Raw genomic sequence first — 27984 nt, forward strand, 5'->3', positions numbered from 1 at the left:
GCTAACACATTTAAGCTTTCGTTCACATCATCTCAAACATTAAAACAGACCACATAACGACACAAAACTACCAGACAAAATGACAGCTGCCTGCTTTGGGCAGACTTCCGTAGCTTCCCACAGTAGCCCAATCCTTGGCCCCTTAACAATTACACAGCGCAAGACCCGTCTGCGGCAGATACTGGATCAGAACAGCCGGCTAAAAGCTCTCCCCACATGTCAGAATGTGTGGGCGGCCATTCTGACTAATAACACAAAGACATCTGCTGTAAAACTTCCTTTTGTGTGCTACTTAGAATCGTGAACACATAGGTAGGCTGTAAGGGTATATTTATCGGCCTTTATGTAAAGAACAATGAGAATGAGCAATACCATATCCACCGACACACTTATTTCAAGGGACCATTCTAGGGGTTATATCATCACCACACCCCCTTCTTCTTATTTATTAAATTGTAGCCATGATGGGCCTGTTCTCATGCCGAGCGGTCAAGCGTCCTGGGAGCGCAGTGCGGCCCTCCTATTAACACAACAATGTCCAGCTGCCTGAATGGACCGGGACCAGACCGTGGATGAGAGTCACACAATGGAAAACAAAGACCTAGCGGGTGCCATAGAGAGAGGGGGGGGGGGGGTACAGGGAGAGAGGTGGACAGAAGGGCCAGCGTGACACAAAATCAATCATCTGTTTCAGAGCAAACAGATCAGCCACTGTCTGTGCGTGGCTCCGAAGTAAGGTAGAGAAGGAAAGGGAGGTATGAGCGAGCTAACGCTGCCTGTTTGGGCTTGACTAGCCCCGTCTGACTTGCAATCCCCCACCAAGTCACAACAACAACAGAGCTGGCTGCTGCTACTGAAGAGAGAACCTGACCGAGACTGACGCAACTGCAGGGCTAACGAAAGAACTAAGGGGAAAAAAAGGACTACCAACATAATAAAATGTCTGACTTAGTTTCCAATGTGATAGGTCGCACAGTTGGGTACCCCTAGCACTCGCACAGTTCCCTCTTACGCTGGATCGACTCTTAAAACGTGGGAAGGCTGGATTTATTTTTTCTTTCCAAGAGGAAGGCACTAACACAAAATAAATAAGTAAATGAATGAGGAAAAATGTTGCTAGATAAGCTCCTGCACTGGCATATGAGGCACAGCAGAGCCAGCCCTACTGGTTGTCTCTTCTTTACCACGTGAGACTGCATGACAAACACATTTACATGACATTTCCATTTCCTCTTTTGACGAAGGGACAGAGGGGTCGGCCCTGGCTCCACCTCGACACAACACTCAACAGCACAACGCGTACATAGACGTGTGCTAACACAATATTAGGAGGTGTCACTCAGGAAAGAAGGAGAAAAAAAACTGAGGCTGGGCAGCCATTTTGAATCGCTGCGGCTTCTGTTGTCTCACTCTCTCCTGCTGCCTACCTACGTATCTCTCTCTCACTCTCTCATTCTCACACAGGCCTGTGGTTAGAGGTCAGGAAATTAAATAGTGTGTGTATGCATGAGGGGCTTCCTATGCCTAATCACTGGATGAACATGGGAAAAGTAAAGGGGGGGGGGGGGGGGTTATTGTAGCAAAATGGTGCTTTGAACAACAGCCAGGTTTTGGTGAGGAAACAAATCTGGGTTCAAAAGGTTCACAGGCAGTGTGCCATTCAAGTTTCAACCAGTTTGTAGAGGTTGCATCATGACTGAACCCAAAGCTTTATGAAATGAAATGGGGTGGCTAAAAAAAATCATATCCCTCTCTTCCCTAATAGGAATTCTTTTGGCTCCAGGTGATGGGAGTCAGGAGGGGGTAGGCTTGGGAACACAGGAAAGACTTGGCATTGGCCATTTCCCTTTTTGTTTTCATCTTTTAACACTGCTGTCTTGCATTATAAAATAGGGTAGCTGACTGTGAAAGGGTTAGGTGAGTGGCTTGACATCGGTGCAAATTAAGCTCTCCTGGGTTGTTTTTCTTCATTCCTATTTCCTTATTTGCTCCCCTCCCCCTTCTGACAACACCCTTTGAGCAAACAAGCTCAGAAATGTGCCTGCAGTTTTTGCAATCGTTGTGTTTTGGGGATACTCTGCAAGTATATGAGGTAGATCATAGTGATGATAACTGATCATCTTTCGTGTCAGCTAGCACAAAGTTGATCTTACCATGTTCAGCCTCATCTCCTTTACTGTACTGTTTGCAATACACAGGGGAGACAGACAGGTCTTATGGGGTGGGTAGAATTGGTAAAAACCTAAAATGGCTGCCTCTTCTTCTCAAAGGAGGAAACTCTTACAGCCAGGCTTTTTCCCCCTGCACTAACATTTGGCTAGCTACCAAAAGAAGACCATGTTCTCTCTGCGAGGCAAAGAGAGAGCTTCATGGTGAGAGAGAATAGAGTGAAGGACAGAACATGAGGGTGCAATAAAAAGGAAGGAAAGAAAGGACATTAGGAAAGGGAGAGAGAGAGAGAGAGAGAGAGAAAGAGATGATTACGTAGCTCGGCTGCCTCTCCCAGCCTTGTTTTTTTCCCAGCCTCCTCCTCCTCCTCCATTATTCTCCCAAGAAGCCTTGCTCCTCGGCACAAAACAGAATTACCCAGCAGAGCCCTCTGCAACACTGCTCCCCCTGTGCAGAGGCTGTGCTGAGGAATCAACGCACCCCATTGGACTAGCTCCAGAGCGTCTGAGCCAATAGGAGGGCACTAAAGAGGCAGGCGTCACAGCGACTTGTTTTTAACCCCATTGTACAAGCCAGCCAGCAACACACACACAACGTAGAGAAGCTGCTGAAGAGAGGGTAGAATCAGAAGGAAAGGGAATGATAACAGAACAGAGGCACAGGCAAAACAATGTGACGGAATAAATGAAAGACCAAGTACGAATGCCACGCTTTCTGCTGTCGTGAAAATAAAATGGTTAGAAGAGCACACTAAATTGCCATGGCCCAGATGAAACTCATACAATGCTTTTGAAAAGGCGAGAGAGGCCTCTCAGGCTAGCATAATTCGCCAATAGGCCACCATACAATCATTCGGTTTTCAAATTCAAGTTCATCTCTGTGCTATGCTTTAAATCACTCACCACTATCCATATATAGTTATAGATTGACAACAAACGACTTGACTGACAAACAAAACACACATGCCACATCATTAACATGTCAATAGCTACACCTGCCCTCCATGTAATGACAGTGTCATCAGCATGCAAATGGAAAGCTAAAAAGAGGACGTTTTTCTCCGCTCTTCCTATTCCTCACAGCAACATCCCCCTCTCCCTTTCCCCTTGAGCAGTCTGCACTGAGATAGAATCCTGCCTTCCTCTTTTGGAAATGGGCCAGCATCCTGCTTCACTCCCTCTTGTACAAGCAAGGCGCGCGCACAGCCGCACACATACACACACACGGTTTGAATTCTGTAGTGTGGTAAGGATTTTTAAAGAGCCCCAACCTAGACTCATCTAGACTTCATCTCTTCACAATATAATAACAGTACATCAGTGATTTTCAAAAGGGAATGTTACTGAGCAGTTGGTTAGATGAATTTCTGACAAGTTGGCATGAAATGCACATGACATGAAGAGAGAAACCATGCTTCCTTAGTGAAGAAGAGAACTGGGCCACACTAACCTTGCCCGTCTGCACATTCCTCAGATCTCCAAAGTTTTCTGAGGCCCACATTGGGGGGAATTCCACATCACACACACACACACACACACACACACACACACACACACACACACACACACACACACACACACACACACACACACACACACACACACACACACACACACACACACACACACACACACACACACACACACACACAGAGAGCTTGGCCTATTCGACAGTACAGTGTTGCTCTCAAAGACATGTTACCAGACAAAGTAGTAAGTGAACTGACTTTATTCAGTATGCCATTCTCACTTGACACTCCTAGCACTTTTATGCTAAACTGTTGCGTAACATAAGGTTGGTTGATGATAGGCCTGTAAAGAGAGAGATATATATATTTATATATATATCAATATATATATATAGCTGGTTTATTCACAGCATCAAGCCAGGCAGTGCATTCTCAGCTCCCAGTTTAGAAGGTTTAGCTAAGAAAGCACGCCATTGTGCCTGCGTCCCAAATTCTCCTATCATTTCTTAGGGGCTGTGTACTCGCCTTTGTCTCTGGTAGTGAGCACAGCGTTTGTTCTAGATAACAAGAAAGGGTCAGGCCAGGGGGAGTGTTGGGGGGCTCATGTTTCCAATGGTTATGAGTGGCCAGGATGGCAGGCTGCACTGCACACAAGCTATTAAAAGATGCGAAACATATTCAGAGAATGTGAGCCCTGACCAATGAAAACAAGGCCCCCTGCACTACAATCTGGATACCAAGAGGCTTCAAGATCAACCATAACATTTGGTGCTGGCTGTACACTCCCCAACTGACCACGGGTGTATTCTCTGTACTCTCCAATCAAGGTCGAAACTGCTCAGGGGAAAAAAAGGCTCTCGTAAAATTGCGCTTACCGCCTCCTGGCTTACAGGTTTATTAAAGGGAAATGTCTTGTTTATGGAGTTAAGCTACAACACACCCGAGCAGTGACCTGATCACAGGTCAAAGTACAGATATTTAGCAACTTGAGAAACAAACGGTACAGAATTCACATTACACAGGCCTCAGGACATTCATTCCCCTACTGAGACAACGTAGGAACGATTCTATTAAGTGTAAACAGGTGACAATATATCCCTCTTAAAAATGAATATGAATGACTGACATGTCAAACACAGGATCGGACACAAAACAGTCGTTTTGGCGAGTTCGTCACACATCCGGTAGCACATTCATTGGCCTAGCCAGACAGGCTAAACTAGGGCTAAGGGCTGTGTGAAAAGAGGGAGAGACAGTCAGCTAGAGGAAAAACAAGGTCTGTACGCGACTCTGCTGTGGTCTGTGGACAGACAGCACAGGTCTCCATGGAGCAACTAATGTTAGCAGCCAGTTGAATGATGGACAGATGTTGCTTAGTTGTTTAAAAAAAGAAATAAAATCCTATGCAGTCATGGGCCATGGCCATAATGCATTAAAGCAGTTGACAAATTGCAGTGAATGTAGTTGACAAGTTCAGCTAAATAAGTGACGAGTAATAATTCACATTGTGTAAAGGGCTGTACACAACAAGCAGCACTATAACTACATCTTTCAACATTGTCATTGTTGTAGCTTTGGTGTGGACTCCGCAATCCACTTGACTTTGAACGATTTTTAAAACAATATCTTTATGGCTAGAGACTAGTGCTCGACTGCTCGGTGGAGTGAACGGCCCTAAAGAGAAGATACCCAAATCAAGACAATCAGGATGATGTGATCTAAAAGAAAGCTACTTCAGTCAACGTGTGACTGAAAGCCGTTACCCCGTGATTTATCAAACAGCGTTACGCTTTATATGAAGAGAAAAAAAAACGAGAGTCGGGTACACGGCGATTAGAGGTCTCAGACGAAACTAAGCCGTAATCATGCCACCACTACCAGCTACTCACATGTTGAATTTTTAAAAAATGGAGTCTAAAAAAGGAAACGCGAGCTCCCCTCAAAGTAACATACCACCCATTTCTGTTGAACCGCCACAGAGGTTGGGGGTTGGAAGGTGGGGGAGGTGAAGACGAATGAGAAAAGCAAGTCACCACTCCACAGATCTGCTCGTTTGGGTCCCACACAGAAAGAAAACCCCCAAAACACACCACCATCACCATCAACAGGATTCTCAGTGAAGTCAAGAATATTACAACCACCAAATGGATCAACACACAATTAACTATAAACGATGAAAAAGACTACATGTGTGTAAAAATCACAAATGGCGTATAACATCTCAAACTTACAGTGCTAAATGGGATTTCTAAATATGTCACGAATGCGACCACATTCGTTGTATATTGTGAAATACTGGCCCTAAGTAAGGACACAATCAATTGGAAAACATCCAAAAAGTTAGCTAACCGGCTAGCGTAGCATTGTTATCCATGTCTGCTAACAGCCCCTGAGATGGACACGCCAATAAACAAATGCAACTTTAATGGCATGTCCATGTCCAAATGCTCTAGAAACCACCTAAATTCGACAGTTTCTTGGGGCAAAAATAATACTTTGCAGTAAACAGAACAATTAATTAAAACATGTATTTAATAACTTGTAACCTAATAAGTTTTCATATTACCTAACCCAGTAATGCCAATGCAACAAGCCTAATATCTGGGGATGCATGTCTACCATGCTCAGATCAAACAAGTGTGCTTCAGGTGAATAAAATGCATAATGTGTTGCTCGTGTTGTTTTGACAGTGGAGGTAGGGTATGTTAGGCCATTGCAGCAACATTTTCAAAACGTGGCCAAACCTAGAGTCCCAACTACCAACCAGGTGGTATTTACTATTACAATTATAATCTAGCCATTTGTAGCTTGGTAACAGCCTTGAAACCAAACAGATCGAATAAATCTACTTATAATACTATTAGCTGTAGTTGGGAGTTGTTTGAGGTGAATAACATCAACTGAATTACTTGAACTAACATTACTTCAGTCAAACTCCAACTCCTGGAAACTGTTGCAGTATGGTGTAAAGACTTCATGAAACACGGTTGCATGACATTGATATCAGACATAATGTGGATACTAGGTTGGCGAACAAGGCAGGTGACAAGCATTGATATGGGGACCTGATCAAAAACCATGGAAGATCAGCCCAGAGACAGTCAACTGCAGCCCTGCCAAGCAGACCCTGACATGGGAACATTATCAGCCAGCTAGCAATCCACCTGGAACTGTGAGAGATTACAGTTAGAGCCACCAAGTCGTTCAAATAACTCAAATGTACGTGTAGTTGTTAGGTGGCTAAGTTGTTAGCTCACTGGCTATGTTGGCTTGCTTGGAAATATGGTCAGCGTGTTGTATTTATGTTTTAGCCTGCAGACAAGATAACGTTATTAAACACGTTACCACGTACAAATATGTAAGTTGAAACACTCACCTAAAGAGACATTCCAACCCGGTACAAATAATATGTTTTCATGTGTGATAGGCAGTCTCTTGAATAATCCAACATCAAATCCAACCAGATGACTAGGCCTGCACCTCGGCCTCGGTCTGTCCTGTATCCTTTGCCCTTAAAAGTAGCTCCCTCTCCAGGGGTAGGAAACAAACTTCTCAGTGTCCCCCACGCACGGGCGTAAAGTTAAATTCCCTGTTCTGGTCAGGCACAGCACTTCCATTGAGTGTCTAAAACAGATCCATCGTGATTTAATCCATTTATTGTAGTGTTTTTTTTTATATATACAGTCGATATTTATAAATGGGGTATATGCTGCTCTATGTGATATAGGGCTCTGATTCTGTCTCGGGTCCTTACATTCGCAGAGGCGCCCATCCCCCTCTTCACCGGCATCGACCGCGGGTCTCAGGCAGCGAAACTGACACACAACCAAGCCACGGGGTTTCCTAGGCGACCATGCAGGGGCTCCTTCGTTGGGCGGGCCTTGAGTTGAAGTCCAGCCTCTTTCAAATGATTGGTCAGAAAAGTGTCAGTTGAGACGCGAAATAGATTTGTAAGGATGTGATTGGACCACATTTTTTTTCTTTGCCCTTTGACGCAACGAGGGGCGTGATTTTGATCCGACGAAGGGTGCAGAGACAGACTCAGTTCAATCATGCAATGTGTACCGGTGGTGGCACACAGGCCAGACAGCGAGTGTGGATGGATTCGGGGAACAATATGACACAAAGATCGGATATGTGCCTTCAAATTTGGGGAAATGGTCGATATTAAATGCAAATACCGTGGAATTGATTTTTATTCTTTAGTGGGATTATGTTGCTTTTTTTTTGTATTTGAGGGTATCTTCGTGGAAAATCCTTCGGTTCATAGCGAAACATAGTAGCAAACCTTAGCTACACGGGGTCTCTGGGGCCCAGTACCAGGGACAACAGAGGTAGGGTCAACCCACTGGGTCAGCCCCACCTAAGTGAAATGAATGGAATATGAGGTGTCGCTCTTGTAGGATCTGGTAAGGGATTGGACAGGGAAATTGACCAGTGCTCTTTGGTTGCGTCTATTTATTACTGGTCCCTCCTACTCTAATGCCCTGCTGTAGAAATAAGTCTCTTCATACACTTAAAGGCATACACAATTTAAGGACTGACACAAGCGAACACCTTATCAATGGTTTGCTATTCATCAAACTATTCCAGTGAGTTTTACAGGAAGAATGTGACCATGGTTTATCATTATGATTTTTCCCTTCTTCATAGAGCAGGAAGCTAAGACTCAGACAGTGCTAATTCGTTTCGAGTCGATTAGGTGCGACTCCAGCCTACCACACACATTGGATTAACAAGGTCATGTAAAACTGAGAAAGTAATATGAAAACGCAAAGTAAACTGGCCGGATTTGGAAGAATCCTAAAGAATAGGCACAGTGACATGCGATTGGTTATTTGCCATATCATGGGACTTGGGGACGACTTTGGATTGGCTGAGGTGATAAATGCCAACGTCATTTGTTGCAGTGGTCTGGCAAGATTGACAACATCTGACAAGATTAGAAAGCCGCATAAAATGGTTACATTGCAACGTAGTTGGGTAAAATACAGTGAAAACACCCTGCGACGTTGCCCAAAAACATGTTATACACAATCGATGCATAACCTACATCCCCATGATCAGGCCGATTTAGACTTATATCTACATTTGTAATGAAACGTTTCTCGGTGGGTCGAACATCGACTTTATTAGGACTAATGTTTTAGGTACGTTGGATTACGTAGTTATGACCCGCACATTTTGCCATGCATGTTATCGACTCAACAGCATACCCTGAAGAAGGCAGTTACCTTCAGGGTATGCTAATATGTGATGAAACGTTGGTTTCTTTTTAACCTGCGTCCTAAAATAAAATATTGGCACTTTGGCTACCAGTGTGTGCGGCCACCTTCTTGTCTCTTAAAGACTACTTTATGGACCCAACAGCACATAACTAAACGGTTTACTGACATTCTTTTTCCATATTGCAATATGTTTCTATGATATCGCATTATAAAATAAAAAACATGTTTGGCCCATCACATTGGCATGTGATATGATTTCTTATTGAAGGGCTGTTTCCCAGCAACTGAACAGCAGAGAAAGGACGTGTTTCACAACAGTGCTTTTGTAACTGCGGCGAAAAAGCACGTAATTGTCATGTCACATGATCCCCTAACCAGGGATCGTAACAACCTCCGCCACCCCGTGATAAACGTGGCACAACCACAACACTTAGGATAAAACAAAGCAGTTTAATCTTCAGTTTGTTTCTCTTTAAGTGCAAAGAGGTATTTTTTCCCAGTAACCCACAAGGAAAAGACAAATCAGTATATTTAACAGTTGGTCTGGAGGCATTTTTAATAGTCTCCATATTCTGTAAAACACAAAACAAATGTTTATAACACAGGAGGTATCAATGTGCGCACACATTATTAAAATGAATATGGTTATGTTATTTTCATGGTCTCAGAGCATATACACATTTCATTTTGCATGCGTGACATAGCCTTTTTTTTCTTTCTCTCTTTTTTTCCTTTTTGAAAGAAACCGTTAAAAATAAAAGTTAGTTACAGTGTGGCACCTCATGCCCACAAAATAGTAGTACTCTTTGCAGTAACATAGTGGAACAAACAGTACATCACATCATACAATGCATGTTTAAGAATATTTCTTCTCAAGACCGTCTTTACCAACTCTTTCACAATTGTCATACGCACATTCTTAAAATACATTTGCGCTTGCCAAAGTTTTAAAGTATACAAACTAGTGTAAACCAACTGTTATCCATCACAATTAGTGCATAAAGTTGGGCCCAGCACAAGCATTGACCAAGTAGCAGTTTTCATTCCAACAGAGATCCTCACCTTTAACTTCACAAACTCCAGGAATTATAACTGGGAATAGCATCAAGGTTTTTCTTTTGTAGAAAGAAAACCAATATATAAAGTTCAGTAATTGCGCAGAACGTTAAGGATGGCACACCACAGATTATACAGTATATGGCCTTCACAGACATACAGTATGTAAACACAAAAGAGGGCCTGCTGACAACATGTGATGTTATTGTTTCTATAGGGTAGGGATCTTTGGGAGAAAAGTTGCATACATACACAATATCATTTAAATGTCTGAAATGGATTTTAAAGTTTCATCAGTAAAGTAGTCTTCACTGAGGAGTAGTAACTTCCACAGGGAGATCCTGATCTATTCAGGATTTCATTACAATTATGTAATATGTACTTCTTGAATATCAATAAAAGCAACATTGGACAACCACTAAAATGCTATGGCCTATGCTCCCCTCCATATTTGAAAGCGGGAAACCGAACAATGATTTGGGTTTTTAAATCTTCAGAATTTTTTTATTTGACTTTTTGCTATAGCAATGGCTCTGTTCTATATCTAAAAAAAAACTAAGTCCCTGTTTGAAAAGATAAATATGAACTTTAGAAATCATTTTAACTGCCTTCAATGTGTTCCTAGATGAGGCTCCAGTTCACTTCCCCCACTGCTCTCCCAATGTTTCCAGCCAGTGGCTCAGATTGGGAACCAAGGGTGAAAAAAAATGGCTGAGCGTATTTAGCATCTGGTGTTGTGTCATGTCTTGTTTCCCCCCTTTTTTCTGTTTTTTCTAAGGTTGTTGTTGCACACTTGCATGCCAAGACCCTCCTGTTGCTGAGGAATGCTGTCCTCTGCTGGTTGCCTGTTGGCACTGCATGGATGTGCAGTGTTGGGTAACAGTCTGTCAGAGCAGCTTTAGACTTCCAGTGACGTTGTTCACCATCTCTTCCTCGCCCATGATGGCCAGGACGGTGCGTGACCCCGCCTCCACCTACCAAAGACCCACCGCAGTGCATGGATTAATACATTTTTAATTAATACATATTAACATTTCTTGTTACACGATATGAGACATGTTCTTTGAACAAAGGGTAGGATATGCACATCCCCACAGTTTCTTTAACACAGTGCTGAGAATCAAGTGAAGAAAAGGGGAATGTATGCACACAAAATGTCTTTTTATTATGCTCTCCCGTCTTTTTTTATTATTCAAACCAAAAGTGAACGTTTCACCCATGCTGGTAGAAAAAAATGTACGTTCAAAGAAAATGTGCAGGGCTTCATCAAGCTGAAGCTCTGCACATTTTCTTTGAACGTACATTTTTTTCTACACCTCTGGCCTTTTTATCAACGTTGAGAAAAATGACTCAAGGACAAAGTGTTATTGCTATAATGACAACATATTGCCTTTACCTGGGTGAGGCCCGCATCCTGGACCAGGTATGTAGGCAGGCTGAGGCTCATGGCCAGAGCCTGTAGCTCCAGGAGGTGAGCCATATTGGTCCCCTGTACAACCACCTTCTTTGCTCTGCAAGAAACACAGACACACTTGCACTTTTACCAATGTTGCCGTTTTTTTTTTACAACAAAGCTGTGATCATGTTGTATTGAACACATGGTATTTTTCAGTCAATTAACAAAGTAAACTAACTAAAAAGTGTTTTCAGCGGGAAACCACCAAATGCAAGGTTAGGCCAATAAATTGATGACACCTGCAAACAACCACTCTCTAGTGACACAGACAGGTGCTGTCTTACCCGCCATGGTCCCATTTCCAGGCCATCTCCCTCCAGCTGTTCTTTTCCTGCAGAGCCTGGTACAGACCCACAGCAGCATGGCCCACCTGGGCTGCCACCTATAGACATATACAGCGTATGAAACATGGCACACAAAGAGTTGAGCTCGACTTGCAAGCCTGTTCAATACACAGCTTCCAAAATAGCAATGTTAAAATTTGGTCTGTATAACCTACTGCTTTTGACCAAAGTAAATTAAGTGGTGAAATAAATAGAAAGATGAGTTGACAATGAAAAGAGGTGGTTGAACATTTTCCTACAAGTTGAATCCCATCCCCAAATAAAATCCACACTTGGCTCCCAATGTCTTTGTTGCATGAATAATTCTGAACAGCTTTCACTCAAATAAAGAAAACAGAGCCTATGAACACAAGGAGAAACACTTGAAATTTGTTTTTGCATATTTACTCAATGTTACTGAAACAGCAGATGGTTCTTTTATTTAACCACACTACAAACAGTTATATAAATTATAATAAAGTGCCATCAGACTGACCTTCCCAACACCCATGGCCAGGTCCATGTTCACCACAAATACCATCTTGAACATGAGGTCGTCGTCTCCCTCCTCCTGCATGGACACAGACCAGGAAAGCTTATGTACCAAGGTGTACTAAAGCCTAATTTGTGCATCTGCAACATAGTTGCTTGACAAAACATATGTATATTCAAGTGAAAAAAGTGCTGCGGTGTGGAGCTTATGGGCACCTCATTCTCCAGCTTGTTGAAGTAGTACATGGCCGCTTCCTCAGCAGACACATTGCGAGTGTGCAGGAGTGCCTGGAGTGGTGAGAAAAAGAGACAAAATGTATCAAAAGTTAAAAAATAAATAAAATATAATCAAGGAATAAGGTTATTGAGTGAGTCAGTTAAGCGTTGAAGATGTGGGGCACACTAGTTGCCAGTGTATCTACAACAATGAAATTCACTCGTTCAACTTTGTCCCTCAGTCCTTATTTTGCTGTCCATTGTACTGAAATGATCGGGCAATGATGAAAGTAGCAACTTAAGTACATTTCTTATTTATATACTACATTTCTATGAACAGTGAACACTGTTACATGATGCTTCACCTGTAAGAAAAATGATACAAGCACACAAAAAGATACAAATGGAAAAAATAAATCTCAACAAACAAAACCAATGTATTCAAAGCAAAGCATGCAGAGAAGGTATACACACAGCCAAAATGGCACCCAGTACATTAATGGAATTATAAGAACAGAGGAGAGGGCCTGAAGGTACACAGAACAGAAGAGACTCCTGCATTCTGGTTATACTTTAAATAAATATAAATTACAGGGTAAAAATAACAATTTCAAGATGACTGTGAATGTTCAGATAATATGTGATGAACATAATTTATCATGTCATAGTTTAAATCAATTATACAAATTAATCAAATACTTAAACAAATAATTGACAGATTAAAAAATGATGTACAGGTTATTATTGTTAGATGTAGACCAACTATGTTTTGGAAGGTTTAGAAGACAGTTCTTGTTGTACCTGCTTGGCAGCCTCCTCTGGGATGTCCAGCTCTCTAAGCTGCTGCAAGTATACAGGGTTGACCTCCTGAGAGCCCGCATCAGGACCTGACTGCTGCGAGGACTCCATTCTAAGCTGTAATAGTAAAAATAGTAAGAAATGTTGAAAACATGCATACATGCAACACCAATACACAGCATCTTCAAAAACCAATGGACTTCAAATTACAGTATATATTATGCTAGATTATGTACACTACTCCCAGTTACTGTTTTTGTGAACACATTTTGTTATTTTATTATATGAAGATGTACACATAATCCACTCCTCACATACTACAACTACACAGTCACTGATGTTACTTCATGTACATCAGGAGTAGGGACTAGGGAGTAAGACCTGCATGAACTCAGAGGTTAAGAGGTTAATTCTGGTGAAAAAAAAATCCTGATGTGTTTACAAAAATGTCAACATGGCTGAAGGTATCATTTTGGCCCAAGCCAAATCAAATTACGAATGACAGTTTAACATCGATCCGAATGACATTGTTTGCCACCGTCATTGACGTAATTTTCCAATTATAGACCAATATCCATTCTCCCTTACAAGTCATAGAAAGACTTGTTTATAACAGACCGCTTGATTAAATATTTGAACATTACACATTACTATAACAATATGGTTTATGCCCACCAGTATGGCTTTAGAGAAAAAACATTCCTCTCACCCAATTAGTTGATAATATACCCATAGCTTGTGACAATAAAGAAATTACATTTGGTGTGTGTGTGTTGACTTATCTAAGGCATTTGATACGGTCAACATTTTATTACAGAAACTCTCACTTTATGCCTTAAATTGAATAGCCTTGTCATGATTTCAAAGCAAGAAATCAATTTGTAACTTAACAATAAAGAATAACATCTCATCTGACTACATCGATTTCCTGTGGAGTGCCCCAACGATCAATTCTTGGTCTGCTACTGTTCCTCGTTTATATAAATGATTTATATATATTTTTTTTTTGTTCAAGGTTTTTTTATTTTATATTTTCACATACAGGTTTTTCAACAAAAGGCATACAAAAACAGTGAATGTATGTTACCCCTCCCACCCCCCCAAAGTTCCCGCTCCGAAAGAGCCACAACCCTGGTATCTTATTGTACCATTAACACAAAGGACAATACAAACAAGTAAAAAAATAAATAAATACAAAAAATACAAAAAAAAATAAAGTATACACAGTAGGATATATATATGATTAAAGAAGGATTTAAATTGAATTAAAAAGTAATAATAATAATAATAACACACAAAAAAATATAATACAAAAACAAATTCAGTGGGGTCAATTTATGGGGCATTAATGTCAGCAGCATTCAGTCTCTCTATATATGTTAAAAAAAGGTTGCCAGATGGTGTAAAATTCCAGAGCACACCCCCTTGTGGAATATAAATGATTTATATTTAACTTCTCCAAAAGCTTTTTTTATTTTATTCGAGGACGACTCCAATCTTTTTATCTGGTAAAGTGAACAGAAATTAATATTGGAAATTAACCAAGAGTTGAGTAAAGTAGAAAAACGAATGATCCTTGAATATAAAGAAAAGTACATACATGATGTTTATTCCTAATAATCACCCAGTTAAAAGTACCCTTCCCAAAAATCAGATAGAGAATATCCTAGAAAGGGTTTAATATTAATTACCAAATTTCTTGGAATACTCATAGATGAAAAGCTCACTTGGAAAAATCATATAGCACTTATTTCTGATGAAATAACAAAGAATATTGGAGTCATCAGAAGTTACGCCACCTTGTGGCAAGAAAAAGCCTCATTAATTTATATTACACAATGATTTATCCATACATTTCATACTGTAAAATTGTTTGGGCAAGCAATTAATTTTTCTGCTACAAAAACGTTTTATCAACAATTATTACATTTCTTACAAATTCACCAGTTCCACTCCTCTGTTTCAGTCTCTTAAAGAGAATCCTTCCCATTTTTGATTTGAACAGTTTCCAAATATGCATTTTTATGTTTCAATCAATTCATAAATTACTCCCTGCCTGTTTTCAAATTGTATTTCAGTTTCATTACTATAGCAGGTCAGACAGCGAGTGATCTTCATTCTACTTTTTTTCAGGACAACATCTGCTCAATTCTCCATCAAATTCAGAGGACCTCTCTTTCGGAACAGCTTACCGGTTCATATTAGAGACTGTACCAGCCTTAGCTATTTCAAGAAACAATCATAGCAACCTTTGTCAAGCTTGAGTAACAAATCTTAACCACTCTTCTGTTTATAAGTTATTCTCAATACATAGATATTTGCGGTTATATGTATGTGTACTTGTGTGTGTTACACAATACAATATATATATGCACGTGTATGTATATATAGTCATATTTCTATTTGTTATGGATAACATATGCCATTATTAATATAACTACTGCGATACAGAATATTCCTCACATATTGATAAAATCCATATCTCCAACTATTAAAGTCTGATTTTACATGGTTATAGCACTATCTGCTACTACTACTGTTATTGGTATTGTTATTATCAGTATTATCATCATCACTATTAATGTTTTATTATTACAATAATTATTGACATTTCTATATTCGTTGTTGCTATTATAATTGTTGTTATAGAATATTCCCCATATTTTCATTGACAACTTAGTTCCTAAGCTTTAATGATATAGCCCTTTTGGTTTGTTTTTTGGTCTTTCTGGCACATCATGTTTTGATTTTTGTTTCTTTCCATTTAAATCTATTGTTCTTTTTCCATTTTAATTTTATCATATGTTTTTTAATGATATACGGTATTCATAATATAATAAGATATCGTTCTTGGTGTGGCCAACCCTTAAACACGGGTTTATGTTGATATCTCGAAGAAAAACATATATGAATTGCAGCTTTAACAGAAGTGGCGAAATGTCCTCTCTAATCACAAAATGCCTCTGAAATCAGAGCGATGGTGGCACTCCTACTGACTATAACACTCGGGGGGCAATATTACTATAACTTTTTATACATCTATATAACCTTTCATGGCACATTTCAACACCAAAAATGTTATATTAATACCAACTCCTCCAAATTGCATAACCTTGCCTTTGCCAAATGTTCTACCAAGACCATTACATTCATAACTAAAATAAGGCGAATAATACTGGTCTTCCAACTGGTCGCAAAGAATTGCAGAACTTTATTACATTTTTGTACGTCAGTGGTTCTCAACCAGTGGTCCGGGGACCACCACACCAGTGGTCCTTGAGGAGGTTTCAGGTGATCCCCAGCGAACTGATGGAAGAGTTTGTAACCAAATGAAATTCAACTCTTAAGGGTAAAATGAGCCAACCAAACGGACCCTTACGGGTCCATTTGCTTTTATTTTACGCTCTCAAGAGTTAATTATTGTTAAACACCTGCATTACTTCATTTACAAGAAGTCTACACAATTAGTGAATGTAGAATAATTGTTATTTTGATCAACGTTTGCCTGTTATCTCTCCTAATGGTATCAACATCGATACAGCGTGGACACAATCTTATCCAACGACAACAAAATATTCAAAGTCTTGGGTCTGAGAGTCTCATCAAACGGTGGTCCGTGGCTCAAATGCCGAATAAAAGATGGACCTTGACGTGAAACAGGTTGAAAACCACTGCTCTTAATAAGTGCCTAGAGATGCTGCTAATAACGTTAGCTATGGCTGGCTATGCTAGCTAATAGAAAACACAAGTTGATTTGTTTAGCTACCTGTGCTGCGCAGCTCTTTGTTGTTACTGGAACGATCCCGGATTCGGTTTCCCCAGCGATTTCTGTGAATAATCCCCTCGTATTTGTTTTTCCAACTGCGACAGCACAATTTTTTATTTTTACAGAGCGTTCAATGGGAGATGGGCGTGCTATGTTTCAGCGATTTTACTCCATTTTGGTCTCCAATTAGGTGCCTACCGGATCCCGTCACTTCCGGTATCCGGTCCGTCGATGCTTATCTACCGTGTTGTTTATAGCATTGGTTCTCAAAGAGGGTTCCGACCGTTCCGGGGACCCCCAGGGGTCCTTGGAAAAAAATGTTAATATAGTGTCACAAACATTTTAACCACTTTAACCATACATTATACTTTGGTTATTCAAAAATTGTAAATATACAAGCACATAGCGTGTCACTTGATGCAGCGCTATGAGCTTGTAGATCTGGTATTTTTGAAAAATGTGTACAAATCTTTGAATATATATATATTTTTTAAGCAAACATTTTTAACTCAAATATTTGCTTCTGGGGTTCCCTGGAATAAAATATTTTGAGATGGGGGTCCGCAGCCAAATACATATATTTTGGGGGTCCTTGACATGAAAAAGTTTGAGAACCACTGGTTTATACAGCAACTTAATTATGTTCCCAGTTTCAAATAAACACAGGTAGAAAACAGTCACACATCTGTTTCAGTATGTATGAATAATGATATTGATGATAAAACTCAGAAATGCAATCTGGGTATCATTTTATGAATACTTTATTACTTTGCCATCTGCAACAATTTGCACTTTCTCTTAATAAACAGGTTAATTCGCTACAGTTACATTATTAAATCATTATGTACAATGATATTAACAGATAAGAAAAATCCTTAAAATTGCCCCTTGCAGAGCCTGCTCTACATATTGGAATTTATACAGCCTAATAAACATTTACATAATTTTCCCTCAAACGGCCTTCCTCATTCATCACTGGGCTCTACCATCTACATTGAAAGCAAGTGACTCGACAACCACCACCCCCTCCAACTAGTCATAAGTTGCTTGTGTGTTAATGAAAAAATTATGAGCTAATTTCTATTGTGCTCATATTGAGCTGAGCCCCATATAGGGAATGCACACAAACGCCCATGTAGCACAGGTTTCTTTTGTGTATAGAAATGAATGAACAAGTCAGACATGTATAGGCGTTTTCACAGTATGCCTCCTTTTGGTCAACATTACTAGAAAGCCCGGAGTGTAACAGCCGTTGTCTTATATACAATATCAGTCACATATAGCCTATCAAGTGAAGTCAGATCGGTGAGACAACTTTTGGTTATCAAATGTTTAACAAATGCTCCCATTTCAATTGGTATGAGAACATGACAAAATAAATCTACTTAACCAGCGAGTGAGAAAACATTTCATCAGGTAATATAAACTGTAGTGTGCTCAAAATATAATGAATTCAAGGTACCACATAGGTACATGAACAATTGTCTATGAATGGACGTTTGAAAAAAACGCCACCTTGTGTCTACTATTTGAACTGCATTAATGATGCCAATGAAGTGACAAAGAAATCTCAGTCAAGTACAGTAGAGGCTTAGAGAATAGCAAAGTGAGCTGTGGTTCAATGCACAGTAATGTTACAAATTTGAGGAAAAAAAAAAGAAATTACACGCAAAATAAAAACACTTTGGGGCACCCTAGAATTCCGCTAAATATTTATCTAAAATGTATCTACAAGTGTTTTACAGTTAAGAATTTTTGATTTCTCTTTCTAAAGTCTCTCCAGTGCCTTTTACCATATAGGAACATCAACATGAATAGTATAAAAAGAAGAAACAATGGCAGAAATAAAAGTAGAAGTAAACCATCACACAGTTTGAAGTACCTTCAATGCTATTGTGAGTACCATGTTTTCAGTCATCTCTATTTTGTAAATAAAAGAACACAGGTATCTATATAATTTAGAAACTAAAAACATTTGGACTGATGCAAAGTGTGTATGTTTGTGTGTCTCTTTGCAGGTGTGTGTACACACATAGGGTCAAGTGGGTACGTTTATTGAGCACTGTTATCAGTCATTTATCCTTGTTTAATAGGACGGACATGTGCTTGTCAAGCTAACAGGTGGTGGTTCGCGATGATGTAAGTTGTGGCAATGGCAGTGGTCAACAACGGATAAAATGTCACAACAGTAGAGTTTGTTGACTCTACACCACAAGTTGAGGTAGAGAGTGGAAATAACTTATGAAACTCCCATCAGTCTTTTGGATGTGAAGGAGAGCACTATTGCTCAAGTTTGCTGCAAGTCAGGGGTTGAAACTGCTGCTTTTACCAAGGGTGGTCTTTATCATTTAAAGGATTTAATTTCAAAACACAACAAACATTTTGGTGGAATTTCTTTTCCCCCTTAAATTCAGATGCCCATGATCTCATCCAATAAAATATAAATTTGCAAAGTATAGTTCTCAACATAACAGATTTTTGTAAGAAAACAGATCAAAAGTCTTAAATGGCAGATTCATCCGAGGAAGGGGGGGCTTGTACCATAAAGGTCTTTTCACACGGGGAGCCTGCCTTCTCACTTGGATCCACGAGGTCACACTGCGCTCCTCATGTGAATAGACGCCGTTCACGGGAGTGCGCCCAATTGTCACACTGCCTTGTCAGATTTCCAGCGCCTCCCTACCTACCTCTCATTGGTTCCTGTGTGAAAACCTTTAACTCTTCACTTGTGCTAGAAAAGTGAATCCTTAAATTGGTATGCTATGATAGTAAAAGAAATGTATGATGAAAATGACAGCTAAATAGACAGTGTGGACAATAATACCAGTGGAGGATGAAATCTAGAGCTTTATGGATTATTGTGTGTACGCGCACACAGATACATATAATAGCATACACACACTCAACGACAGCGAAATACTTTTGACCCGACAGCAACGACTGGAATACAAGGTGTCACCATCGCAAAAGTCCACTGCAGAATATAGACCCAACTTGCCCCCCTTCCGAGTTGATCAGTCTTCAATTCCATGCTTATTAGCCATGGACTGCCTGTTTCCTTTTATATCTGTCCGTTTTAGTGAGACAACAGAGTTTTACCAGCACATGTTCTAACAAGATTACATGCCCCAACTTGAATTTCTTTCGCCATATACAAATCCACAAGGGGAGGCAGCAGGCATAAAAAGACCAAATGCATCCAACGGCGAGACAGAATCTCTGTGTTATTGTACATGACTTTCTTTCTTCCTCCAATTGTATTCCAAGAGAAGCATATGTTAGACATCACTTGGTTAACATGTACTAATCCTGGGTCCATGGAATACAAGTGCCCTTTAATGTTCCAACCCAAGTATACAGATCCATCAACCATCTTCGTGAGGGGACAAAAGCGTGCTTTCAAAGAATGCATCTTTAACCCCGCCCCACCATCCCCACCTTTAGCTCCTCACAAGAAGAGTCCATCCTTCATTTTATTCCCTCCATCTGGCCATCCATTTTTCTCTCTCTCCCCACTTTCTGTGATGTGCTCGTCTCTGAAGTCGGTCCACCACCCCCCTCCCGTCTGTTAAGGTGTCGGTGGGCGATCCCGCTGTCACAAGTCTGTGACCTTGTTCTCCACAGCGGCGGCGATCTGCTGGAGCCGGTAGCCCAGCTGCATCTTCTGCGCTGTGGGGTCCTCCTCCAGCGCTCCGATGATCTGAAGGTGGAGGAGAAGAAGGGTACAGAGAAGAGTTAGGAAGGAAAGAAGATGGCAAAAAAGAGAATGGAGAACACAAAAATATACACAAGATTAGGATTCTCTGTAAAATGTAGGCTTCTAGATTGAGGGAGATAAACTGGTGCATTTGGCAGAAAACTACCCATGTAGGCACTAATGAAATCTCCCTTCAGAACCAAGCTTCTCAAGTATTGTGAGCCAACACAAATATTAAACCACTCCTTCCCCTTTATTTGGAGAACCATAGAACCAATGTATGTGTCACACTTGTGCACCCATCAATTGCATTGTCAATAAACATTACACTACCGCCCTCAAACTAGAGGTGTTTAGCCTTGTAGCTGGAAGGCATACGCATCATACATATTTGTCAAAATAATACGCCTGGAGAAAGAGTGATAATGTGCTGGCACAAAGTCTCTCACATACACACACAAAGACGATGACAAACTCACCTGGTCATAGTATTTGTTGATGTACTTGTACAACTCATGCAGTGCAACAAGGTAATTGAGCTCTCCTGAATAATTCTGAAACAGAGAGAGTCGGGTTAGAGTTCACCCATCATTCCAATTCTTAATGTCTTTGAACTGCAGTAAATGTCTAACTGGACAGCATTCGGTCTCTACTTACCCTGGACAGTTCAGCCAAAGCAGAGTTCATCTCCTGGTCACTGGCAGAGATGGTCTGCCTGATGTCTGCATAGTACCTACAACACACACACACACACACACACACACACACACACACACACACACACACACACACACACACACACACACACACACACACACACACACACACACACACACACACACACACACACACACACACACACACACCATTACAGCTCAAATGCACAAGTTGTGTTTACAGCACACATGCACACACTCACAACAATGTTACAGCGCACACTCACAGACTCAACATTACAGCACACATGCACACACGCACACAACAAAGTTATAGCAAACATACATTTGCTGGTACAGTGAAATAACAGCATGCAATCATCAGTCAGAAGTACCAAGTGAATAATTTCAGTTAATGTTGTGAAGGACGACCGACTTCAGAGAGGTTTAAGACTAGACATTGATTATTGTGCGTGGGAATCTTTCCTGTTTTTTCATGGACGAATAATTAGATATTACCTTTCTACCATCTGCTTGTAACGCGGAATGTCTCGGGCATACAGCAGCTTGTTGATGGGTGAATCCTAGTGAAATATAACAAAAACAAAATAATTATTTAAAAACTATTTCTGATTTATTTTACATTAATATACAGAAAGGGTTTTCTCCATCATCTAACTCCCCTACCGCCCTGATCCCTTACCCGTCCCAGCTTGTGCTCTGCAATGGTGCAGGAGTCCATGAAGGTCTGGGAAATAACCGAAAGCACGGCATCAACGTGGTCCGAGGCCTGCACGTCAAAGATGAACTGGGGGTTCTTCACTATGTTGATCCAGAAGCGCAGCGGGAGGCTGGGGATTAGAGAAAATGAGAGACATAAAGAGAAAGAAAGACAAAGAAAGAGAGAGCAATAGGTAAATAAATTGTGAGAGAGACAAGGAGAGTGGTCAGTATTTATGTGTTCGGGAGACATATGTGGAGAAATATGTTTGTGTTTGTGTGAATAATCTGTGTATATATACCTAACTAATAAAGTATGTATACCGCTGTGTGTGTGTGTGTGTGTGTGTGTGTGTGTGTGTGTGTGTGTGTGTGTGTGTGTGTGTGTGTGTGTGTGTGTGTGTGTGTGTACCTGTTGGTCTTCCAGATATGGATGGTCTCTGGGTCGGAGATGCCGTGGTGTGCCGCCTGGTCATCCAGCAGATCAAAGAAGTATTTGACAGCCAGCGGGACGGGACGGCTGGTGCTCAGGATCACTGTGAACAGGTCATCCACAAACTTCTGCAGCGTCCCCTGTGGACAGAAAGAAAATGTTACAAACATGGCTAAACATATTTATTAAAACAATATAACTATAATCACATATAACTAGTATATCTCTGTTGGGCAGAAACCTCCATATTATTATATTTATTTTTTTCGTCGTACGATCTAGACTATTTTTGAAAGATTTTGAATTGTTTAAGTGGTAAGTCTGTCAATGGGTTTTATTAATATTTAACCAATGAACATTATCAACAAGAGCTTGTGACTAAATAATAACTAAATGGGATCCATTGGAACACAGGTTCTTTGTTCAAAGTGAAAAGTAACTGAAAAGTAAATAACGGTTTTGTGCATAGAAGATTTCCACCCGACAGCGACAAATTATAAAATTGTTTAATAACTGTTCATCCAGGTAAACATATAATTGATCTATAAATGCATAGTAAGTGATAGTTCAGCAATAGTACACAAGAGGACATGGTATATTGTTATTATATCATTCCAACGGTGTTGGCACAACGCAAAGCCATGGTATAATACAATTTACCATGGCCTCTTGTGTATTACTGCTAAAACCTTTATATTATGGTTACCATCAATTAACCTAAACCAAAGATGTAATGTTACTAACCAAAACCTAGTATAGTAGCGAGCGAGTTATAACCATTATAATATGGAGGCTAAGCACGTATTTGCTAAGCAAAGTGAACAAAGTGTGAAGCAAATGTGTGTCTGTGTATCATCTAAGCTGTGGATTTCATGTTTGTTTGTGCGTTTCCCTACCTTCATGGAGAGCAGGCGTGTGAGGTAGATCTCTGGTATGGCCTTTGCTCTCTCCCTCTCCCTCAGACTGCCTCTGCGGTGTTTGGGCAGATCCGGCTCCTCGTTGGCCTTCACAAGGTGCCACAACCTCACCCCACCCTCATCCGCATCCTCCAGCATGGGTGTCTCTGCACAGACAGACAAAAAAAAACACTTTAGAAGAAGGTTAAAATGCCACATTTAAAAGGTACACTATGTTTGCACACAATATTTACAGTGTAAATATTACACTACCACATTTCACAGTATTTCACAGTTCTTTGTGTTCCCATGATGCATTTTGCGCGCAAGCACTGCCATTACATCAATTTCCTCCATATTTTCTGAAGTAAATTTTGCCTCAACTCAATGAACAAGGACAATGGCCAGTGATGGCAATTTTATGACAGCTAATGAAGTATTAGCCCTACAACAAATATAAAGAGATAATATTTGAAGGCCACACTTCCGAGTTCAGTTCAGTGTCGTTGACTGAGCACACATGACCGGATCCCATTCCAAAATGAGATATCCACCACATGCACAAAATGACATACTCTCTTCTAAAACGATTACTGCTATGAAAGTATAGTTACTAATTTAACACCCTTCTTTAGAAAATGACAAACAGTTAGGTAGTTGCCAATACATATCTTTAGAAAATGATTTGATTGTCTCCTATACAGTCTTTTTCATTCGTAGTGTGGTTGAAAGTGGTAACCTATTAAGACCTGAGGCTGACTCTACAAAATGTCTATCCTAACAGTTTTCTGAAAAACACATTTTTCTATGACAAGGACAACCAAAATGATATATTTGGCCGTGGATCCCTATCTGAAAATGTTTTGTTCCAGGGACCCCCAGAAGTAAAGATTTGAGTTAAAAATGTTTAATGCTTTAAAAAACATATGTATTCAAAGATTTGCACACTTTTTTATGGTTAAAGTGGTTAAAATCTAGAATGACACAGATCCTTTCCCGGTCTTAATGGGTTAATAGGTATGTTATTATGAGGCTCATAATAGCAGAAGCCATTACAAATATATTGTGTTGAACTTCATGGTGACAATCAGAGTGTGAACCTGATGAAAAAGGACTCACTCTCTCCTGCCACATAGTCGTGGTTGTCATGGTGAATGTGTTTGGAGTTGCGTGGGACCAGTGCTACGGTCGCTCCGTCTGGGACCTGAGGAACAACAGACATAATCCATGAGCATTACACACAACCACATCAAAACCTGTATTTATGACAACTAATCATTATCCATTTGTTCTATAATCACTGATTGTGGAGTGGCAATATATATATAATAAAATGTTAAACTAGTGAACTTAGTTCCAAACACTGTGAGCCTATTCCTGTATGTTGGGATAAGCCCAAAATAGGCATTATCCACATACAACGCTGTATAAGTGAGGCTTTATCCAGGAACTCCCTCTAGCCGGCCTCTCCAAACAGCCAAATGTGTTGCTGGTGCAGTACATCATGGAAAATAAACAGTGATTCAAGTAAGTTCCAGGGGGTCACGGCCCACAGTGAATAGAGGACCATTGATCCCGTGTCACTCCAACTACATTGCACCTTGAGGGTTTAGAGGCCTTTTTTTTATTCAGCATACTCTTGCATCTTTTTGGAACCATGGCAGAAATCTAAAGCATTATTTTAATTAAATGTTAATACAACCCTTCCCCATCCCCGGGGTTAAACATAACAGTCTGAGTTAATTAAAAGAAAATAATTAACCACTTGAACTAGCGTCCCTATAGAGCTCAACAGTGATGTGCCAGAAGTTAAAAATCCCATAGATTTTCCTCATAGAGAATTTTATTATCAGCTATATGTTGTAACAATCCAGTGTAGACTTGGTTGGTTTGATTCCAGGCTTAAAACTCTTTATATAAGGATTTTCTGAAATATCTATGGAGTAAATGAATGGGAAATTCTCTTCCCGCATCAGCGCCATTCAAAAAGTGGGTGGTCCCCGTCACTAGTTGATCTATTCTGGGCATGTCATAATAAGCCAACAATCAGCGAAAATAGCAGATCTATAAGCTCACAAGTGAGCTTGTAGATCAGCTATTATCGAAAAAAAGATGTGGTGTAGAGGGAAAAAAGGAGGCGGCAAAGTATATGCTGTTTGAGTGGTTAAAGCATCATTGAAGAGGTTTTTGGGTTAGTCTGTGTTGTGACCTTGTAGTGTTGCAGTGTGTTGAGGCGTTTCCAGTTGCCCTGGACCACTGATGTCAGGTCCTCGTCAGACAGGATGAGGTGGCCGGCCACACCAGACCTCCATTCTGAAGTAAGACAGATGAAAGGCAAGAGATTAGTGTTAACATTGTGTATGTTTACGAGTAGTTGGCTGGTCACGTTTTACGTACGTAATGGTGGATGTGTGTACCGGTAGTATGTTTGTTCACTTCTGGTGATGTATGTACAGTATACAGGGAATGGAAAAATAAGTGCATGTGCAAAAAGGGGAAACTGGCACTCAAGAAAGTACCATGACTGATGCAATACATCTTTTTTTATAAAATTGACAGGTTAGAGTTAGACTTTTAAAAGTAGTCTGCACTCACAAATGTCTCCTTTTTGGTGATTTATTAAAGTCTGAGACAAATATGAGCCTAAAGCCTTTGCTAGCACTTAACGCTGATGAAGGCTGTGCACTTTAATTGTGGAAAAGGATACATTTGTAGGTGTGTACTATTGCTTGCATCTTCTCCCAGTACACTACATTGAGTAAAACTTTGTAAGACCCCTTTTTATACTTTAGACATATGTAAAGGGGTGCTCACCAAGGTCTAGGGAATCCGTGTGCGGCCGGTGAGAGAAGGAGGTTCCCTTGTAGACTTGATCCAGCAGCTTCTCTTTGACCTGGGTGATGGTGTCGATGTCCAGCACCTTGGAGGGCAGAGGCTCGTTCTCTTTTACCCCACCGCCCTGCATCAACACATTCAGAGTCTAGGGCAAAGGAGGAGATGGAGTGTAAGAAAGGGGTTATAGCAGGGTTAAAGAGGACATCATTTTGTCAGTTCTCTAATGAATAGTCAGTGCATGTTATACTAATGTGAATCCTGTACTGTAGGTCCATGTACTTGTGCTTGTGTGTTGGAGGTCTAAGTCTTGCATCACCTAGTACATGTTTATTGCTGGCTTTTCACAGCACCGTACACGTAAAATCATGTGTGTGTGTGTGTGTGTGTGTGTGTGTGCGTGCGCTCGCGAGTGTGTTCAAATGCCTCTATCTGCCTGTGTTTCTGTACTTTACAGAGTTTTCACAGCCTTAAAAGTCCTTTAAGCCCATTGGCCCTCCATGATGTCACTCTTTCATAAAAAATAAATACAATTCTGGGCTTTTTTGGAGCCTTTGAGACTGGAAAGGTAGAGAGAGAGAGAGTAGGGGAGTGACATGCAGCAAATGGTCCGGCTGGTCGGGAATCGAACCAGGGACTCGCTGTCAGGCATTAGAGCCCATGTGGTATGTGCCCTAATTAGGGCCTAACCATTCAATCAGGTTGCCAGACTCGCCACAGAATTGCTAAATCGTGTCATTTTCTTCTCCTTACCAGGGTCTTGTACTCCACATCTTCTCGTAGCAGCCTGTTGTCGTTGAGGGTGTATTTGGCCTTGCCCGTCACAGCATCCACCGGCCCCTTATCCACCTGGTGCTTGATAGCTCGAAACAGCATGTAGAGGGACTCTCCAGCCGAGTCCTGTACACCACAACACAAACACACATGTTGAAGTAGGCTAGAGTTGTTGGAGTATTCTTTCATGGCATACAATGTGTTAGTTATTGATAATATTAAAAAAAAGTATGTTAACCAAAAATAAAGTAGGCTAGCAACTCTCACACTAAAGTAGCAAAAAAAGCTGATCTACAAGCTCACACCGCGTCACATCGCCATGCATATTGCATAGCAAGCTTCTTTTGACATTTTTTGAAAGTGAAAGTGGTTAAGTGTGTTTGTGGGTTTTATAAATATTGAACCAATAACAACAGCTTAGAACTAAATAATAACTACACTGGTTCATTTTCCCATTTCCTGAAAAGTGACAATTTTAAGGTTTCCACCCGACAGCAACAGATTACAGCAGTACCGACTCCACTGTAGCTACGAACAGCCGCATCTTGAGGTCTTCTCTCAATGTCTGATTTCCACACTCTCCTCATCCCATGCAGGGCATTCCAGGCAAGTGCCCTCCAGACCTTCAGGTCCTGTTCCATTGAAGCAGTCCAGGCCCCGAGATATTTGAAGTCCTCGACTGCCTCAAACCCCGTCCCGTCTGCAGTGACAATGGTTTTGTCCTCTGTGTTAATTGTCAATACTTTTGTTTTCTTGGCATTGAGCTTGAGGCCGATCTTCCTGCACTCCATTATTACTGCTAGTAGTAGTTCCCTTCCTTTCTTTGCTGTTTCCGAGACTAGGGCAATGTCGTCTGCGTAGTCGAGGTCAGTTATCATGATGAGGTGTACTCGCCTTGACTTCCGCAGGACCAGCGTAAACCCCAGTGCCTCCTCCCTGCCATTGATTGCGAGTCTTAGGGCATGGTCGATCGCTATAATGAACAGGAAGGGGGCTAGAGTGTC

General features: G+C 40.7%; 3 protein-coding genes across 12 annotated transcripts in view; all 3 read right to left on the reverse strand.

The window, feature by feature from the left end:
* The window catches only part of setd5 (SET domain containing 5), a 34899-nt gene extending 27461 nt beyond the window's left edge, over positions 1 to 7438 (reverse strand). For all 10 annotated transcript variants that reach the window (XM_084063223.1, XM_084063228.1, XM_084063227.1 and 7 more), the window contains exon 1: positions 7014 to 7438. The gene's annotated coding sequence lies outside the window, so the exon portion shown is untranslated. The remainder of the gene's footprint in view (positions 1 to 7013) is intronic.
* A 1888-nt stretch (positions 7439 to 9326) lies between these two features.
* On the reverse strand, positions 9327 to 17145 carry LOC311049034 (putative peptidyl-tRNA hydrolase 2). Its single transcript, XM_084062467.1, has 7 exons — positions 16973 to 17145; positions 13210 to 13323; positions 12409 to 12480; positions 12197 to 12271; positions 11662 to 11759; positions 11318 to 11432; positions 9327 to 10895 (listed from the first exon to the last, which is right to left on the reverse strand). Exons 2-7 carry the CDS (start codon positions 13315 to 13317, stop codon positions 10809 to 10811), a joined length of 555 nt encoding a protein of 184 aa, XP_083918593.1. The 5' UTR covers positions 13318 to 13323; positions 16973 to 17145; the 3' UTR covers positions 9327 to 10808.
* Positions 17146 to 19665: 2520 nt separating this feature from the next.
* Positions 19666 to 27984, reverse strand: part of plxnb1b (plexin b1b) — a 95454-nt gene continuing 87135 nt past the window's right edge. Inside the window, exons 29-39 of the mRNA XM_084062422.1 lie at positions 26960 to 27106; positions 26189 to 26354; positions 25584 to 25687; positions 24494 to 24578; positions 23375 to 23541; positions 22458 to 22618; positions 22029 to 22176; positions 21845 to 21909; positions 21327 to 21402; positions 21149 to 21223; positions 19666 to 20672 (exon numbers count right to left, since the gene is read on the reverse strand). Of these exons, the coding sequence (XP_083918548.1) occupies positions 20568 to 20672; positions 21149 to 21223; positions 21327 to 21402; positions 21845 to 21909; positions 22029 to 22176; positions 22458 to 22618; positions 23375 to 23541; positions 24494 to 24578; positions 25584 to 25687; positions 26189 to 26354; positions 26960 to 27106 (1299 nt within the window). The 3' untranslated portion in view covers positions 19666 to 20567. The remainder of the gene's footprint in view (positions 20673 to 21148; positions 21224 to 21326; positions 21403 to 21844; positions 21910 to 22028; positions 22177 to 22457; positions 22619 to 23374; positions 23542 to 24493; positions 24579 to 25583; positions 25688 to 26188; positions 26355 to 26959; positions 27107 to 27984) is intronic.

This window comes from Gymnoscopelus microlampas, assembly GCF_963454915.1.
Source record: "Gymnoscopelus microlampas genome assembly, chromosome: 7".
NCBI lineage: Eukaryota > Metazoa > Chordata > Actinopteri > Myctophiformes > Myctophidae > Gymnoscopelus > Gymnoscopelus microlampas.